The sequence below is a fragment of the Brettanomyces bruxellensis genome, chromosome 9 (genome assembly GCF_011074885.1).
Source record: "Brettanomyces bruxellensis chromosome 9, complete sequence".
NCBI classification, from domain to species: Eukaryota; Fungi; Ascomycota; class Pichiomycetes; order Pichiales; family Pichiaceae; genus Brettanomyces; species Brettanomyces bruxellensis.
The window spans coordinates 888,397-904,662 of record NC_054690.1 but is presented as its reverse complement, the minus strand read 5'-3'; the positions used below and the strand labels follow the sequence as shown (position 1 = coordinate 904,662).

Here is a 16,266-nt window from a genome sequence, read left to right as displayed (position 1 = left end):
TTTTCACAGTTAATGACAATCCAATTCTAACTCTCTCATCAAATAAACATGAGCGAATGAAAGCATGGACTCGTTAATAAGACAAATCAGACAGCGAGTTCCCATGGGGAGCCTCGATTGGAATTCAGCTATTGAAAATGCATTTCCAAGTTTAGAGGAGCAAAACCTTCTGCTATCTGAAGTTACAAAATGTGCAAAGCTCAACCCTTTCTACGCCAAGCATATAATTAAGAATTTTGTCGAGAAATTGGAGAGAAGACAAAGAGATGGTGATGAATCGGGCCTGGATGATGCTTTGTACGAGAAGTTATACGAGCTTTTGCCAGCAAAGGCACTAGATCCTACTGCTACAGATATTCTAGGATATACTATGAAGACCAGCACGGAAAATTGCAAAGATGATGCTGTTGTTTGGATTAGAGAATCCCCTAGACTTATTTCTGGAATGGGAACAACCGGTATGCGCACATGGGAGGCTTCCTTGTTTCTTTCGCAGTATTTGGGTATGGTTCTGGATGGATCTAGTGGAAAAAGTGGCTTGTTGGAAGAGAGTAATATGAAGATTTTTGAAAGCGTAAGAGATGATTTTGTAGGAAAAACGGTGCTAGAATTGGGATGCGGTACGGGCTTTGTTGGGATATACATGCTGAAACGGTTTGGAAGCCTGTTGAAACATCTTATATTTACAGATGGTGACACGCAACTTATTGACCGGATGTCTTCCAACCTAAATTTGAACGACCTTAGTGTGGACAGCAAGAAATTGCAAGTGCGGAAACTTTGGTGGGGTGAAGATGATCTTCCAATGCAAAGAGTGGACACTATTGTTGCTGCTGATGTTACTTATGATGCATCTGTTATTCCGGATCTTGCAGAGGTACTGGATGAAGCCATGAGTCAGGATAACAAAGTTTATGGAAGGGTGAATGTTGCCTACATTGCCGCAACAATTCGAAATGAAGTGACAATTAAGACATGGGAGGAATATTTAGAGATGGGTAGGCAAGACAAAATATGGACCTGGGAAATTATCGAATCGACTAAAGATCCTGTTTGTTGGAAAACAAGCCTTCAAAGTACCAATCAATTGGATAATATTTGGTATCCAGTTGGAGTTGCGGAAATCCGCATATACAAGATTAGCCGAGTTATAGAGAGAAATATGACGATTGAGGATTGAATATTGTTATTAGCATCATTAATAATACAGTTTATAGAATAATAAGAAATGATTGCATGTGTGATATTTGGTAATGTATGGTGTTTTTATTTCTATTAGCTAGAACTGTATTCATGCAGAAGTGGCTTGGGGAGCATTTACAGCAAAAATTTTACAAATAAAAATAAGGATTTTGAGAACAAAGGCAGAACCCCTGATTGAAAATTAAGCGCCCAGGACCTTTATTGTACAAATCTCTAAAAAAGCCAGACTAAAAGAACAAGTACAAAAGACGTGTTACTAACAATAGGAAGAGGGTAAGCATTCATTAAACAGATAGATGATGGGGAAAATGTTGGCAGTTTTTCAGCCGATCAGCGCGATAAATCTAAAGTCAGATAATTTAGCGTAAAGAATAAATAATAAAAATAGTAAATAGGACAAGATAGGAAAAAAAATATCATGTAAACAAATCCAAAGAAGAAAATAGGAAATGGACCTGCACACAAAATAAATTCCGGGGTCTTTCCCTTTCAGTACTTTGATCTAATCTTTTTTCTTCATCTCTTTTTGTTCTTCTTGTTCATTCTGTATTATCCAGAAACGAGTCAGCATTTTCGGTAGTATTACAAGCTTTGTTGTCAAATTGCATAATTTTGTATTTCGCTGCAGCGTGCTTCACCAACTAATTATATTAACGCTATCTTTTCGATACTTGTTTAGTTCAAACGCGTCTTACCAATTCAGCCTTATTACAGTCAAGTGGATAGAGATAAACTAGAAAGCAGAAAGATTATTGGTTTCAGGTATTACAGTTGTGTTCATGTTAATATATTGTGGCAGTTTTCAAGGATAGAAAGTACTGGAAGCAAAAAAAAAAAGATGGATGACCAGGAAGACCTGACAGGTGGGCCAAAACTGTTATCACCATTTTCAGTATCAAGTGAGATTAAAGAAGCAGAGAAGGACGATTTCAGCGTAGAGAACCCGTTTAGAAATTCGAAGGAATTCCACTTGAAGTCACCAATCCCCTCACAAAGCATAAGTATTTCAGATAGGTTGTCCGAGAGTGGTGAAGAGACAGATGAAGCAAAAACACAAACAGAGAATTCATCAGATTACAGAAGTGACAGCAGTTTCAGACGACCCGCATCTGGTGTTTTCACATATGAAGATTACTGCGAGCTTGAAAGGGTTTATGCGGATTCGGTGATTAAAAATAAAGATCTTATACGAGAGCAGGAACGAATTGCAGATGATTTAGAGACGCGAGGAAAACAGGTTGAGGAAAAGACACTGCGAATAAATCAGTTGCTAAGAGAAAATGCGTCGTTAGTGGGGCAGCTAAGAAAAGAAAGAAAGCTTAATGAACAGGAATTCAACTCGTGGGCGGACACAAAGGCAGAGTTAGAGATGAAGCTCGGAAATTTAAGAGATGCGATTAACAGGAGGGACGGGAACATATTTGACACGAGTGTCAGTATAAACAATCTAGGGACGGATTCGGCGCCGTTGGTGGAAAAAAAACACAGAGAAATTGAGAAGTTAAAGAAGAAAGTGATGATTCTGGCCAAAGAAAACGAGCTTGAGGTGCATTCCAAGATGCTAATCATAGATGAGCTCGAACTGGTCAAGGAGAAGTATTCCGAGATGGAGAAGAAGTACAGCTCATTGAAAAGTGACTACGATGGGTTGGTTGCCGAATTCAGCAGCCATCTAGATGAAACGAGTCCTTCTGCTCAGAATTCCGGGGAGGAGGCCGTTGTTTCAGAAAAGGAGTGTGTTGACAAAGTTGGCAGGGCAGATGAAGTAAGTGCGTTGGAAATGGTGAAATCTGCACCTTCTCTGAGTGTAAACAGCCGGAATTCAATTGATTTGAGAAAGATGTCGACATCATCTTCAACTTCCACCTCGACAGTTCATCATGTGAAACGGTTGTCGTCCGAGCTTCGGGACTTGCAGATTAAAACGTTGAATGTGCCGAAAAGGGGAGAAAAGGAGCAAAACCAGAAGTCAAGCTCTTTGAGGGTGTCCAGTTTGAACAAATTCATAAAGGATGTGGAGTTGCAGGCACAGGAGCAAAAGCACTCCCAGCAAGTGACGAAACTCAAGTTCCAAATCCGATCTTTGGAGCTCCAGAATGAAAAATTGCACAGTTACATTGGATTCGTGCTGCAGCAGCTGGATGGTCATTCTGCAAGCAGGCCTTACGAATATTCGGATGAGGTCAACATACGCAGTGCAAAGCAAACTCTTCGAACGGTTATTCGAAGTGCTTCTGCCTATCCTCTAAGACGGACTGCCTTTGACAAGCATGTTAAAGGATTGCAGCAGGAAAATCAGAGGTTGCACCACCGTAGATCGACACAAAGTATGCATCGGCATACGGGAGACGGATTTGTGGGAGCAAGTGCATCATTGGGTGGAAATTCATACCATGGGACTGATTCTAGATCTGTATCAGCAGATGATACAGACAGCTTGGCATCTGATTACGATCTGGGCGGCCAGGTGGAGTTTGTTGATCTTGGAGACACGGAAACTTTCAACGGGAAGGATTTCCACGATCCCAGCTCGAAGAACTCGCAAATGAGCATTCTTTCGGACGTTGAAGAGTTCGAAAACAAGGAAAACAACGATCCAAGCAACGTTCTGAACGATTTGGACCCAAACAGATCGCTTTCAGTCTCTTTCGAGATGGACTTCAAGCCACCTCTCTACATGAAGGGGAAAAAACGGTCACGTATCCTGAAGCACAGCCCTGTCCGGCAGCTTCAAAAGTTGACGGCATTCAATTTGAGTGCGCAGAATTCGATCTCGAGTCTCCTGAATGCGGCGGGCTGTGCAGCTGAGAGTAAAAATGTGGATTCGGAGAAGGTTTTAGTGGAAAATGCGGCTGCAGATGAGTTATTTTCAGGCAGCAAGGAGCCAATTGACGGGAGTGAAAGTATTACAAGTGGGATGGATGATCTGGAGCGCGAATATGTGATTAATGGGCTGAGTGATGGGGAAATAAGCGAGATGGAGTCGATTCCAAAAGATGAGGTGGACCGGTTTAAGATAGTGATGATGAGAAACTACATGTTCCCCTTGCACTCTATAACGCGAGACTTCTATCATTCTAACGGATGCATTGATCCGGATGGCTTCTATCTGGCAATAAGTCCGATTTTGGCACTCAGAAGAAGCCTCAAGAACTACCATAGAAGGAAATTTGGAACTGTTGGTCGGCCGCATAGGAAAAAGGTCACTGAATGTGATACGGAGGAGGAATACGAGGCAGATGAAAGTGAGACTGAAACAATTACAGAAAGTACGGGACTTACCGAAGGGGATGCCGATGAGGTGGACTAAGAATTGGAAGAATCGTTAAATCAAATATTTATTAATGGTCCGTCGCTCGCTAGTCGGCTTATATCTTCAAGAAGATTAATTACACGCAAGGTAGTACATACATATACATACATTTGTATACACTAGATTGGCCCGGTGAGTTAGGCGCCAAATGCTGCTAATACAAATAAATAATGATCAAGGAAACTGAGAAAGTTGGCTTTGTATTGGATGTGTATGATCCATGGCGGTAAATCCCTTTGTTCTGCAACATATCGGGATCCTGTATTTGTGTGTGTTTAATTCTGGGCAGCGTCAAACAGTAGATATGATAAATGGGAATAATTAATCTGCACTGGGTGCAGTTATGAGCCAGATCAGCAATTTTATTACATTACATATTTAGTAATTTGTTTATTTCGACTCCCACTGCCTAATTCTGTAATATTAGCACCTCTAACCTCCGTTGGACGGTTTTTATTTATACTGTGTGAGTTTTCCGCTGGAAAGTAGTCTTGCCTGGTATCTCCGCCCACATTGAAAAGTTTATGCCGCCCCATTGTTCATGTGAAAAAAACGTCAATGCAGGAAAATAATCAAAGATGTATCAAAAATGGTGAGATTTTTTTTTGGAGAGATATAGGAACGAGAAGTGGTAATCGAGAAGAATAAAAATAAAAACAAAATTCCGCGCAACTTATTGTTGGTAGCACTAAACGGCAAGGATGCCCGGCATTCACTAATAAATGGATCGGTCATCCAGGTCTCTGTATTAATATATAAGACCTCAGCTCAGCGTTTCAGTTCCCGTGAGATGAGTGGACAGAGTGCAGAGATATGGAAACTACACATATTTGAAGCAGGCTTTTAATTAAGTATATGCTGTTGACTTGAAGATACTCGTCGTATAGCGTTTTATTAAGAGTGCGAGTCGAAATTTTTCAATTTGCAACAAAGCTGAACACAAATCCAAGCATGGCATTGCATAACTACATTTACACAAAGCACGAGGATCCGAACAAGAACAAGATCGCAAGGCCTAGCGATCCGAGGCCGGAACCAATCAAGTTGGAGAAGGAAAGTGGGTCACGTGACATTGATGGTTGCGAGAAGCCGTATAGAATAAGCGTGAATATGGTGGACGAGGTTGGAAGTAAGATTTGTGTTGGTCAAGGAGTGCACGAGAATTGCGAAAAAGTGAAGAGTAAGCCGATTGTGGAGGATGCCAAGGAGAAGTGGGTGATAATCGACGGAAAGCGACGCAGACTCCGGAGTCGATTTTCGGAGAAGGTGTTTGAGCGGCGGAAGAGTGAGGCAAGGATTTGATGTGAAAGCACAGTAATAGGAACGAGGAGAGATATTAGGAATGAGGAGAAAGCCACCGGGAACAAAGAGATGGTCATCAAAAACTAAGAAATGGACATCAGAAATAAAAGGAGCAACAAGAAAGTAGAATATAAGAAGTAATAAGCAACTACGGTAATACAGGAAATAATAAGATACGGCTTAGAAAGAAAGTGGAGAGGAGACATAGGAAGATTGCATGAAGAAATGATAAGAAAGTGCTGTTGGAAGTACTGTAGCTAATGAATATATATTATGCAGTAATAATGAAAATGACTTTGGCTTGGTAAGGGAGATAGAAAGGCTGAAGAATGAAAGTTAGAAAGCATGTATAGCAATGGAAGCAAAGTCCAGAAAGCGCGTAAAGTGCTGGAAAATAGTACAGTAATAGGAAAAGACTGTGATAGGTAAGAGTATATGCTGACAAGTAATGAGGTAAGAGTAATATATAAGGCTGGAGAAGGATGTGCAGTAATAGAGAATATGATGTAATTCGAAGAGCATAATGAAAGAATTGATCAGGAAGTATGGTAATAGGAAGGGGAGAGTAAAGGGAATGTGTAATTCAATAATATGGAAAGGAAGGTGAAAGTAGATTTTAAGAATAGTATAGAAAGATGGTGTAACGCCAGAAAATGAGATGGCAGAAAGAAGATATAGGGATAAAGTATGGAGTAGGAGGATGGATGATTATAAAATATGGAAGCAGAAAAGTTGGAGGAAAAAGGAATGAAGGAATAAGATAGTGATCGTATTGTGATAAATGCAGGAGTGCAGAAACAACGGTGATAAAATATTTGAGAAGAGTACAGGGATGGAAAGTTGGAAGAGGAGTTTGGTGATAGGGTAGCCAGTAATAGTTGTGGGAAAAGAAGGAGAAAGCGCAATAAAAGCAAGCAGAAAGAGAGTGAAGAAAAATAGTAGGTGTATGAGCAAGGCAAGGAATAGTAAGATGGAGAAGGAATAAAGTAGAGAGCAATAGAAGAAGAGAGTACGTTGATAAAGTAAGGTACAATACTATAATAGGATGACGGTAATAAAGGGGAGTACAGCAGATTGTATTAAGAAAGAGGGTGCTAGTAGAGTATAAAGAGATGAAGAATAGGTACAGAAGAGTAAGTCAAAATAGGGAGACGCAAATAGGGAATTTCATAATAATGGAAATATGTGCTTGTAGGAATGGTAGTATAAAGCGGCGAGAATGAAGGTAGCAAGGAACAAACTGGAAAAATGAAAATGATAGTACAAGAAAGAGTGCAAGTAGAAAGGATACAAGTAGTAAGAATAGTAATAATGCAAGTAGCATAGATAGAAAGAACAGTAGAAGTAGTGAGAATTTAAGAAAAGCAAGAATACAGATAGTAGGGAAGCAGGTGGCAAGAATATATGTAGTAATAATACAAGCGGTAATAATACGAAGAGTACAAGTACGGGTAGTAAGAGAAGTAATAGTGCAAGTAGTAACAATACAATTAGTAAGAGTAGTAGTACTAATACAATTAATAAGGTAGCAATAATAGTAATAATGCAATAGTAAGGGTAGTACTAATACAATTACTAAGGTAGCAAGAATCCAATAATGCGAGTGGTAAAAGTAAGAATAACTAATGGTGGTGAGACAGTAAGAATAATAATAATAATAATAATACAAGTTGTAAGAGAAGTAATAAAGCAGGTAGTAGTACTGATAACACAATAGTAAGAGCAGCAAAAATACAAGTATAGTACTAATACAATCAGTAAGGCAGCAAGATAGTAATAACGCGATAGTAAGAGTACAAATGGTACCAATAATACAAGTTGTAATACTACTAATACAATTAGCACGGTAGCAAGAATATAACTCATGGTGGTGAGACAGTAAGAGCGTAATAATTCAAGGAGCAATAATACAAGTATAGTTCTAATACAATTAGTAAGACAGCAAGAACACAATAATAAAAGTACAATAGTACTAATACAAGTACCAATACAAATAACAAAGTTAAATAGAAAGAAAACACAACAAGTAAACACTCAAGCGCCGTAGTTGAAAGCAACAGTGAGATGAGCCTCCTGGCTACCGACAGTCAAAGCAAGAGGCATGGGGTCGGAGATGCCGGAAACATCGGCCAAAGTGACAGAGGCCGAGCCCAACTGGGTGCTGCGTCCCAAGCGGTGGTAGACCTCGACTGAGAAGACGATGCGTGCACCCGGTGCAGCTTTGAAGGGCACGGATTCATGCCAGGAGAAGCTGTGGGAGGCATTGTCGAACTTGGCGCGGTGTGTGCGGTGGATGTTTTTCGACTTTCTGGGCGACTGGAGCGAGACCTTGACGCAGAGAGGATCCGATCCGGACCAGGGGGCTGCGAAGGAGAGCCCGGAGATGGTGGCAGTGCCCGGGATGGAGTCGCCTGGGATGGCAGAGGATGCGAAGGATGCGTTTGTGTCCATAGAGCGGCGGATGGAGGGGGCAGCGGGAGGATTGATGGATTTGTGGATGGATTCTGCTAGTTCAGAATTTCCTTTAGACCTCCCTTTGGACTTCTCATCAGACTTGGATGCATTTCCACGATGGAAGCCCTTGAAAAGCCCGGTGGCAGCACCGTTGGCAACACCAAGTGCTCCCCCTGCAACTCCCCCGGCAACTCCGGCAACTCCCCCGGCAACTCCCAATGCTCCTTCTGCAACTCCTCCCGCGGCACCTAGTGCTCCCCCCGCAAGCTTCAAAGGCACCCCGGAAAGACCCTCAGACGACCCCCCGGACCCCCGGACGACCGCACGTACATCGGCCGGAACGTGGCCCGGAGACTCAAGGTGCCCTGGGTGCTCAAGCGGCAGTTCAGTGCGGTGGGAGTGCCCGGTGGCAGCCGGGTGAGGTCAAGTGCCACGTGGCCTAACGGATCGTTGTCCCCCGCGGCATTCCAGTCCATGACACGCACCGTGAGCTGCGTGCGGGTCCGCGAGGGCACCACGATGCTGCAGTCCTCGTTGAAAACCGGGTCGAGGCACTTTTTCACCGTTTGCGACCGGAAAACCTGCCGTCCGTCCACGTCAACGGCACAAAATGGGTCTGACTTGCCCCGGAGGTCCGCCGCCTTCAACCCGGAGGCCGACACAAACGTCAACTTGAGCGTGCCTGTGTCCAGCATCGTCTCTGAGGGGCCCAGGTCGACCGTCGCGGGGATGTAGTCGAGCATGAGCCGGATACTGCAGCCGGGGAGATTCACGTCGATCGGCGCGTCGTACGACCTCCGCAATGCGTCGCCGACGCGGACCGGCGTCGATATCTCGGCCACCACGTCCTTCCTCGACTCCACATCCCGACTTCGTGTTACCCGGACCGTCATGATGGAATTTTCTAGATCCCTTATGAACGCCTGGCCGGCGCACGACGCCAACGACGTGCCGGCGGCCCGTGGGGAAGTGAACTCTGGGTAAGTACGCTCGTCGAATAGAAATTGCACATAGCAGTTTTTCTGTGACAGGTGGCCCGAAAGCACATTGATGCCGATTACTCCCGAGTTGTGGCTTGCGAGCTGCTCGAGGGTCAGCGAGGCTTTAACCGGCTTGCTGGAGGATGCACTGGGTTGTTTTTCGTCCACCCACTCGTACTTGTCCGGGTGCTTGGCGTAGTCCTTGAGCATTGCGGCCTGCTGCTCCAAGTCCTTCAGGCTGTGCTGCCCTGCTGCGCCACCTGTGCCACCCGCAGCTGCTTCCTCCCGGCGCTTCTCCTGCGCCTGCGCCAGCTTCTCCCTGCGCGACTGCACCGCCAGAAGCGGGATGTACACCACCTTGTACCAGATGTACCCGGCGGGCTTTCCTCCGCGCGTGAGCTGCGCGCGCACCACCTGCGCTGCAGCGCCGGCCGCCTGCGCATCGTACCCTGGCGCAAAGAACTGCCCAACGTCGACGGTAAACCGGCCAACTGCACGGTCTGCGCCCATGCGCTCCACGTCCATGCACACAAGCTCGAGCGGCTGGCGCTTAGCGGCAACCGGCACGTAGAACACTTCGTTGAACTGCGGGTCCAAAGTCGAGGCGCTCACCCGTGTCCGCGCATATTCGCGGCCGCCTGTGCGCACCGTCACGTACGGGTCGATCGTTCCGATCGTCTCGAGGTTGCGGAGCTGCTCACAGCGCGCGACAAGCACGCGGTATGCGCCTAGCGGCGGCTGGAACACGGCGTCGTCCGCCATGCGCACCGGCTGCAACGGCTTGAAGTGCACGCGCAGTGTGAGCTCGCCTGCGCCGGTCGTGAACCGCACCGGGTGCGCATCTGCGTTTGCATCCGCATCTGCGCCTGCGCCTGAGCCATACTTCTTCACGAACTCCGCAACGGAAGCCGCGCGCAACTCAGCAATGGTCGTCTCGCCGTACGATGAGGTGTCTTTGATGGCGATGCACACGGCGCCATCGTGCTTGGAGCGCACCAACTGCTCGAAGTGCAAGCGGTATTCTGGCACATTGGAGTCCTTGACGACGCGCGAGCGCTGGATGTGTGCGCCAACGCGCACCTCCGCGTATGTGGCGAGACGCCCGAGCACGGAGCGCTCGGTGGAGAGGCCGCGCGCAGCCTGTACCGTCAAAACAAGCACGCCGGATGCGCTGGACGCTGCGGCAGCGGCGCTAACGGCAAACCACTGCCAGTCGGCAACGATGCGGCCAGCCGCATGGCCATTGTACTCGAGCCTGAGCTCGCGCATGGTCTGGCGCGGTGCGCGTGCAAGCGCCTCAAGGTCGAAGGAGGCTTCGGCGAGCTTCCTGGTCTTGAGCGCACCGGATGCGCCGTCCAGCGCAGCGGTCCAGACCTCCATGCGCACCTTCTGGGTCAGCGCCTCGGCTAACAAGAAGCCCGTCTCGTTGAACACGGGGGTGCGCGTGGCTGCCTTGATGTCAGTGGTGCGGTGGCGCGCATCGGCAGCGCCCTCGACCCAGTACTCGACATACGGGTTGATGACGGCGGTGGTGTCAGAGGCGCGCGCATACTCGAGTGCGCGAATGCGCACCCCGACGCATCCCACGGCGCTGGGAACGCTGGACTCGACGGCGGCGCGCACGTCAACGTCGAAGTGGTTCGGCGCATACATCATCGGGCGCAAGTTGGAATCGATCAAGCCCTTGACAAAACTCGAGAGACCCGGCACCAAGGACATCACATCGATGCCGAATGTGTTGCCGCCGACAGGTTTCAAGGCGTAGTCGATGTCTGGAGGCTCGAGAAACATCACAGATACAACCTGGATGAAGGGGAAGGCGTCGCAGATGCGCAAAGTGATGCGCAGGCGCCCTTTGAAGGACATGTCCTCGACCAAGATGGGCAACGAGGCGCTGACGACACCTTTGCCGACGGAAATGCCGAGCGCCACCTTCGGATCGACTTTGCGGCGCAACTCCTCGCGCGTCATGCCATCTGTATCATTTGGTGTGAATCCGAAGTCCCAGTCCATACGGTAGACGTCCTTGCCCAATTTGGTGTATGCGCGGATGCTGCGCACGCTTGGCGCCTTGGATCCCAAGGTGAATTCGTCAAGCGAGAGCTTGCGAATCGGCGCAGGCGGCTCGACGTCTTTCAAGATGTTATTGGCCTGCGTGATGACCATTTCGCTCAATGCGGGCATGTAGATGACCCAGAATTTGGCAAGAAAGCTGTTGAGCCAGTCCATTGTCTCGAGGCGCGTGTCGAGCGACTCAGATGCGGCAATGCGCCGCATGTCGTCGCGCAAGTTTGTGTTGAAGCGCCGCATCTCTGTGCGGTAGATTGTCCAGCAGAAGAGCAGCACTGCACCCAGCGCCAACACACCGCCGCCGCCGTAGCCTGCGGCCCATGCGAACGCGAGCGTGCCGGCGGCCAAGGCCGTGTTCCAGTACACGTCGCTGTAGTACTTTTCTGAGATGTACCTGCGCACTGCGTCGCCTGCGCCGGCGCTAGCGCCAGAGGTGGCGCCCGAGGCCGCTAGCGCACGCAGCGCCCGCGTCGTCGGTGGATGCTTCGCGTGGATGTAGAACCCGATTTTCTCCCAGGGGAATTCCACCCGCCCGGCCGCAGGCACAAACTCCCCCGTTGCCTTTTCTGTCATGGTTGTTTTTTTCTCCTCGCCACTCTTAATATTTTTTTTCTCCTCTTCAATTTTTGCCGGCTTCATCTTGTGAATATTCCTTGCACTCGTGACAGTCTCGTTCTTGGTGTTATCTCCACCAATCATGTTCTTCACAGCCTCCTCTTTTCTCTCTGCATCCTTCCATATCTCCTTCTTTGCAGCCTTGATGTTATTTTCATCCCTTTGCAGGGACTTTGTACTCTTAGTCTGTAGTAGTGATGTTAGTATTTGCAGTTGGTTTATCTTATTTTTCTCTTCTTCTTTTCTCTCTTCTTTGCTCTCTTCTTCTCTTCTTTCTTTTCTTCTTTCTTTTCTATCTTCTTCTCTACTTTCTTCTCTCTTCTCCTTTCTTCTGCTTCTTCTTCTTTTTTCTCTTCTCCTTTCTTCTCTCTCTCCTTCTCTTACTTACCATTGTCATCCTCGCTGCTATTTCTTATCAGCATATATACAATTAACGCTAGAGCCTTCTTATTCCAATACGTTCCTCCAAAAGTTAAAAAGCAAACATCTTAAATCTACAGCAGCGACACAGAACAAAAAATAATTCCACAGAACTGGATAATTTGTTCAATTAATAAATTATTCATTCAATCAATAAAAATGCATACACTCGAAAAAATACAGGTGGCTGGCACTCTCGAAAACTTCTCTCGGCGAATGAGAAACAAACACACCAGAAAAAATTCTCCCGGTATTCATGCAGTGAACTAATCCGAACAATGCACTCCTACTCAGCCGACCATTCATTTCTGCATTTTACTCCAATTCTGTCTGGTTCTCATTTATGTCTAGTGTTTGAAATTTTATTATTTACTTCTAGTCCTTATCTAAAAACAGATATACAAGCACATCCAAATTATTCCCACCTTCATCTCCTCGATCTCATTTAATGCCTTATATATTGCCAGAGCCTATCGATTATCTAGAGTTTGAGACAATTCTGGAACTCAGCAATATAAATTCCTTCTTACCCATACATAGTAATTACCTGCCCCTAGTATTTAAGTTCCCACAGATTCCCACATTCCACTTCTTCTCCCCCTCCTCTTTTCATGCCCTCACCTGCTCATCGCCCTTGCCATAACTTGCTGCTTACGTAATATCCGGCACCAGCGTCTCTTATCAATAAACTCATCAAGCTGCGTTAGTATAATAGGCGTGAAATCCCCACCCACTCGCCCCACACTCTGGCAGCAGTACACAAGCTGAAAAAAGAGTCCATCCGTGGAACTTTGATCTGGTAAAAGCGGAATCTGCTGCTTGAATATCCCGCACAACTGTAAAATCAACGCTTTCACAAATGAATACACTAGAAGGTGCATTTTTTTGCCGGCTGCACCCTCTGGGGTCCCGAATATCGACTGGAACGTCAGTATGTTGAGAAAGCAGTGCTCCCGGAGCACCTCTATACACCGTTTTAGGTATTTCTCACGTGTGTTGGTCTTACAGAGCGGTTTTAGCACCTCCAACTCGCCGATTATGAACTGGTAGCGTGATTTTAGCAGTATTCTTTCAAGAATCTCGTCATCCATCTGGCTGAATTCACTATTCGCCCCCTCTGTGTCGTTTTTCTGCTGAAACGGAGCAATCCGCCTCAAGTATGTGATAATCTTCACAATGTGGCTTTGCTTCAAGTCCGTGTTTAGTAGCCGCACCAAACTCACGATCATCGTGTGTATTTCCCGCTTGAGCTCTTTCTCTACACACACTATAAGCGATACCCCGGAATACCACGTGGCAAGTTGTCGCACATAAGACGCAATCTCAACACATTCTCCATAATGTCCACTTTGCACGCATGCACTGGCTAATGTCGGCAATTCAAGAATATCCATGATCCTATCCATGTCATACAATATCGCAGATGATGAGTCCTCTGCTACAATTCCACCCTGTGCCCCCGTTTGGCCGTCAGACGCATCTCTGCCAGTCTGGTCTCCTTTAAGGCCTTTTTTGTGCCATATTCGCTGGTCCTGCCGTCTGTGCTGCCTCAAAATGCTCTTCCACGTTTCTGTATCGGCTGGTTGCACGGCTCCAGACGTTGTAGTCCCGTTTTCATTATCATTATCCTCCGATTCGGTGTCCTTACCGTCGGAATTCTCACTTTCAGCCTCATCACTTTGACCCTGGTTATCCACCAGCATCTGGTCACAAAGATCAACCATCTCGCTCGTAAACTGCCCATCACACTCCTTGTATGCCTCGCTGCCATTTAGCACCAAGTCCAAATTCTCGTAAACCTCGTTTCGAATCGATCTGTCAACCGAATGCTGTTGCGAGTCCAATTCTGCAATTCTTTCGACAATGCTCTTACTGGCAGCAGTTGAATCCTGCGATGGCCGAACACTTGCCGAAAGTAGCACCTCTGGGTCTCCCTCCTCGTCTAGAAGATTCTTGAGAAACTCAATTCCGCCTGCCTTTGTCTCTGAGTCTGCATTTATCTTTTCTTGCAAGTCGCTTGGCACTTTCTCTAGAAGCGACTCCAGCAAGAGAACCGTTGTGTCTGTCATCTCGATTTCGCCACCACGTGTTTTATCTATGTGCTCTAATGTGCCCCCTGCTCCACCTTGTCTTGTATAATGTTCTTTATCCTTTTAGAGTAATGTTACTTCTTTGCAAATCAAGCGTAACTCTTATTTTTACTACTTGCTTTCTGCTTCGCTGGTTATTTTTTTTTTTTCATTATTTGCACAACCCTCGCTTCTCCCGCTCTTGCTGGCTTTATCCCGCAACCTTGAAATTGCCTGCTCGTTCCTCATGCTCAACATCACTTTCCACTATCTCCCGTCAGTAATATCTTCCTACAACCCAGCAAATCATCCTTTTCATTTTTCATCGTTTTTCATGTACCTTTATCCTTCCACTTTACCCTCCTCCATCCGAGCAAACAAATGTCACGTCGATCGACGCGTCTACTGCAGTACAGTATTTTTTTCTACATTTCCTTCTTTTTTAGCAGCCACCTCGAAAAAAATTAGGCATGCCCCAACACTTCACTTCACTTACAATCCAAGCCAGTTGGACAAATTGCACAGTGCAAGCTCGAAACAGGTTTCCGGGTAATCAAGACACATCATGGAAGGACTCTACTTCAACATAGAGGGTGGGTACTTGGAAGGAGTGATCCGTGGATATAGAAATGGGCTTCTTACATCTTCCCAGTATGTTAATTTGACACAGTGTGATAATTTGGAGGACCTCAAGTTGCAACTATCGGCCACCGAATACGGCAACTTCCTCTCGGACGTCTCAGGAAAGCTCTCGACGTCTGTTTTGGAGCAAAAGTTGAGCGAAGACCTGGTGAAACAATTCCGTTATTTGAGAGCACAGGCTTCAGAACCTCTTTCTAAGCTTATGGACTACATTACTTACGGCTATATGATCGATAATGTGGCCCTAATGATCACAGGCACCATCCACGAACGTGACCGGTCCGAGATTCTCGAAAGATGCCATCCTTTGGGCTGGTTTGATACGCTTCCGACCCTTTCTGTGGCCACAGATATCGAATCTTTGTATGAAACAGTTCTTGTCGACACACCTTTGGCCCCATATTTCCACAACTGCTTCTCGGTGGACGACCTAGATGACACCAACATTGAGATCATCCGGAACACGTTGTACAAGGCGTACTTGGAGGATTTCTACGAGTTTTCCAAGACTCTTTCAAGCCCCTCCAATGAGGTAATGGAGCGTTTGCTCTCGTTTGAGGCTGATAAAAGGGCCATCAACATCTGTGTCAACTCACTTGACACGGACTTGACCGTTGAGGATAAGCTCAAGATGCTTCCAGGGCTCGGAAAGTTGTCTGCACCTGCTTTTCAGCATGATTTGGCACATGCAGACGACTTGGAGCAGATAAAAATGACTGTGACCTCCATTCTCGAGTACCGCGACTTTTTTGATGAATCCAACGGCAAAACTCTCGAGGACCGGTTCTATGAGTACGAGATGTCGCTTTGTAAAAATGCATTCACTCAACAGTTCACCTATTCCACAGTTTGGGCGTTTGTGAGATCCAAGGAGCAGGAGATTCGTAATATCACGTGGATTGCCGAGTGCATTGCCCAGAGCCAGAAGGATCGGATCAACAATTACATAGCTGTGTACTAAGTTAAGGAGTTTTTAAATTGTTTAAGAGAGTTTATTCTAAATGTTTCTTTAAAAGTGTCAGTCTAAAGGGTAAAAATGGGTTGTAAATTTAGGTTGTAAGTGTTGATATTAAAGGCCGAATGCTAAGCGTTGAGTGTTAAGCATTACGTTTTAAATATTAAGGGCTGGGTGTTAAGTATTAAGGGCTAGGTGTTAGGTATTAAGGAGTAAGGCCTAAAGACCTAATGCTAAGTGTTA

At 46.2% G+C, this 16,266-nt stretch overlaps 6 protein-coding genes across 6 annotated transcripts; 4 read left to right on the top strand and 2 right to left on the bottom strand.

Moving 5' to 3' along the window:
* Positions 1 to 64: 64 nt before the first annotated feature.
* On the top strand, positions 65 to 1,180 carry BRETT_002277 (uncharacterized protein; the record flags this gene model as incomplete). The annotated part of the gene is made up of 1 exon (XM_041280811.1): positions 65 to 1,180. One exon carries the CDS (start codon positions 65 to 67, stop codon positions 1,178 to 1,180), a length of 1,116 nt encoding a protein of 371 aa, XP_041138602.1.
* Positions 1,181 to 2,041: 861 nt separating this feature from the next.
* Positions 2,042 to 4,513, top strand: BRETT_002276 (uncharacterized protein; the record flags this gene model as incomplete). The annotated part of the gene is made up of 1 exon (XM_041280810.1): positions 2,042 to 4,513. The coding sequence occupies one exon, from the start codon at positions 2,042 to 2,044 to the stop codon at positions 4,511 to 4,513; it is 2,472 nt and encodes an 823-aa protein (XP_041138601.1).
* Positions 4,514 to 5,467: 954 nt separating this feature from the next.
* Positions 5,468 to 5,818, top strand: BRETT_002275 (uncharacterized protein; the record flags this gene model as incomplete). The annotated part of the gene is made up of 1 exon (XM_041280809.1): positions 5,468 to 5,818. One exon carries the CDS (start codon positions 5,468 to 5,470, stop codon positions 5,816 to 5,818), a length of 351 nt encoding a protein of 116 aa, XP_041138600.1.
* Positions 5,819 to 7,852: 2,034 nt separating this feature from the next.
* Positions 7,853 to 12,334, bottom strand: BRETT_002274 (uncharacterized protein; the record flags this gene model as incomplete). The annotated part of the gene is made up of 3 exons (XM_041280808.1): positions 7,853 to 8,520; positions 8,583 to 12,123; positions 12,326 to 12,334. 3 exons carry the CDS (start codon positions 12,332 to 12,334, stop codon positions 7,853 to 7,855), a joined length of 4,218 nt encoding a protein of 1,405 aa, XP_041138599.1.
* A 640-nt stretch (positions 12,335 to 12,974) lies between these two features.
* Positions 12,975 to 14,426, bottom strand: BRETT_002273 (uncharacterized protein; the record flags this gene model as incomplete). The annotated part of the gene is made up of 1 exon (XM_041280807.1): positions 12,975 to 14,426. One exon carries the CDS (start codon positions 14,424 to 14,426, stop codon positions 12,975 to 12,977), a length of 1,452 nt encoding a protein of 483 aa, XP_041138598.1.
* A 565-nt stretch (positions 14,427 to 14,991) lies between these two features.
* Positions 14,992 to 16,029, top strand: VMA6 (H(+)-transporting V0 sector ATPase subunit d; the record flags this gene model as incomplete). The annotated part of the gene is made up of 1 exon (XM_041280806.1): positions 14,992 to 16,029. The coding sequence occupies one exon, from the start codon at positions 14,992 to 14,994 to the stop codon at positions 16,027 to 16,029; it is 1,038 nt and encodes a 345-aa protein (XP_041138597.1).
* Positions 16,030 to 16,266: the final 237 nt, after the last annotated feature.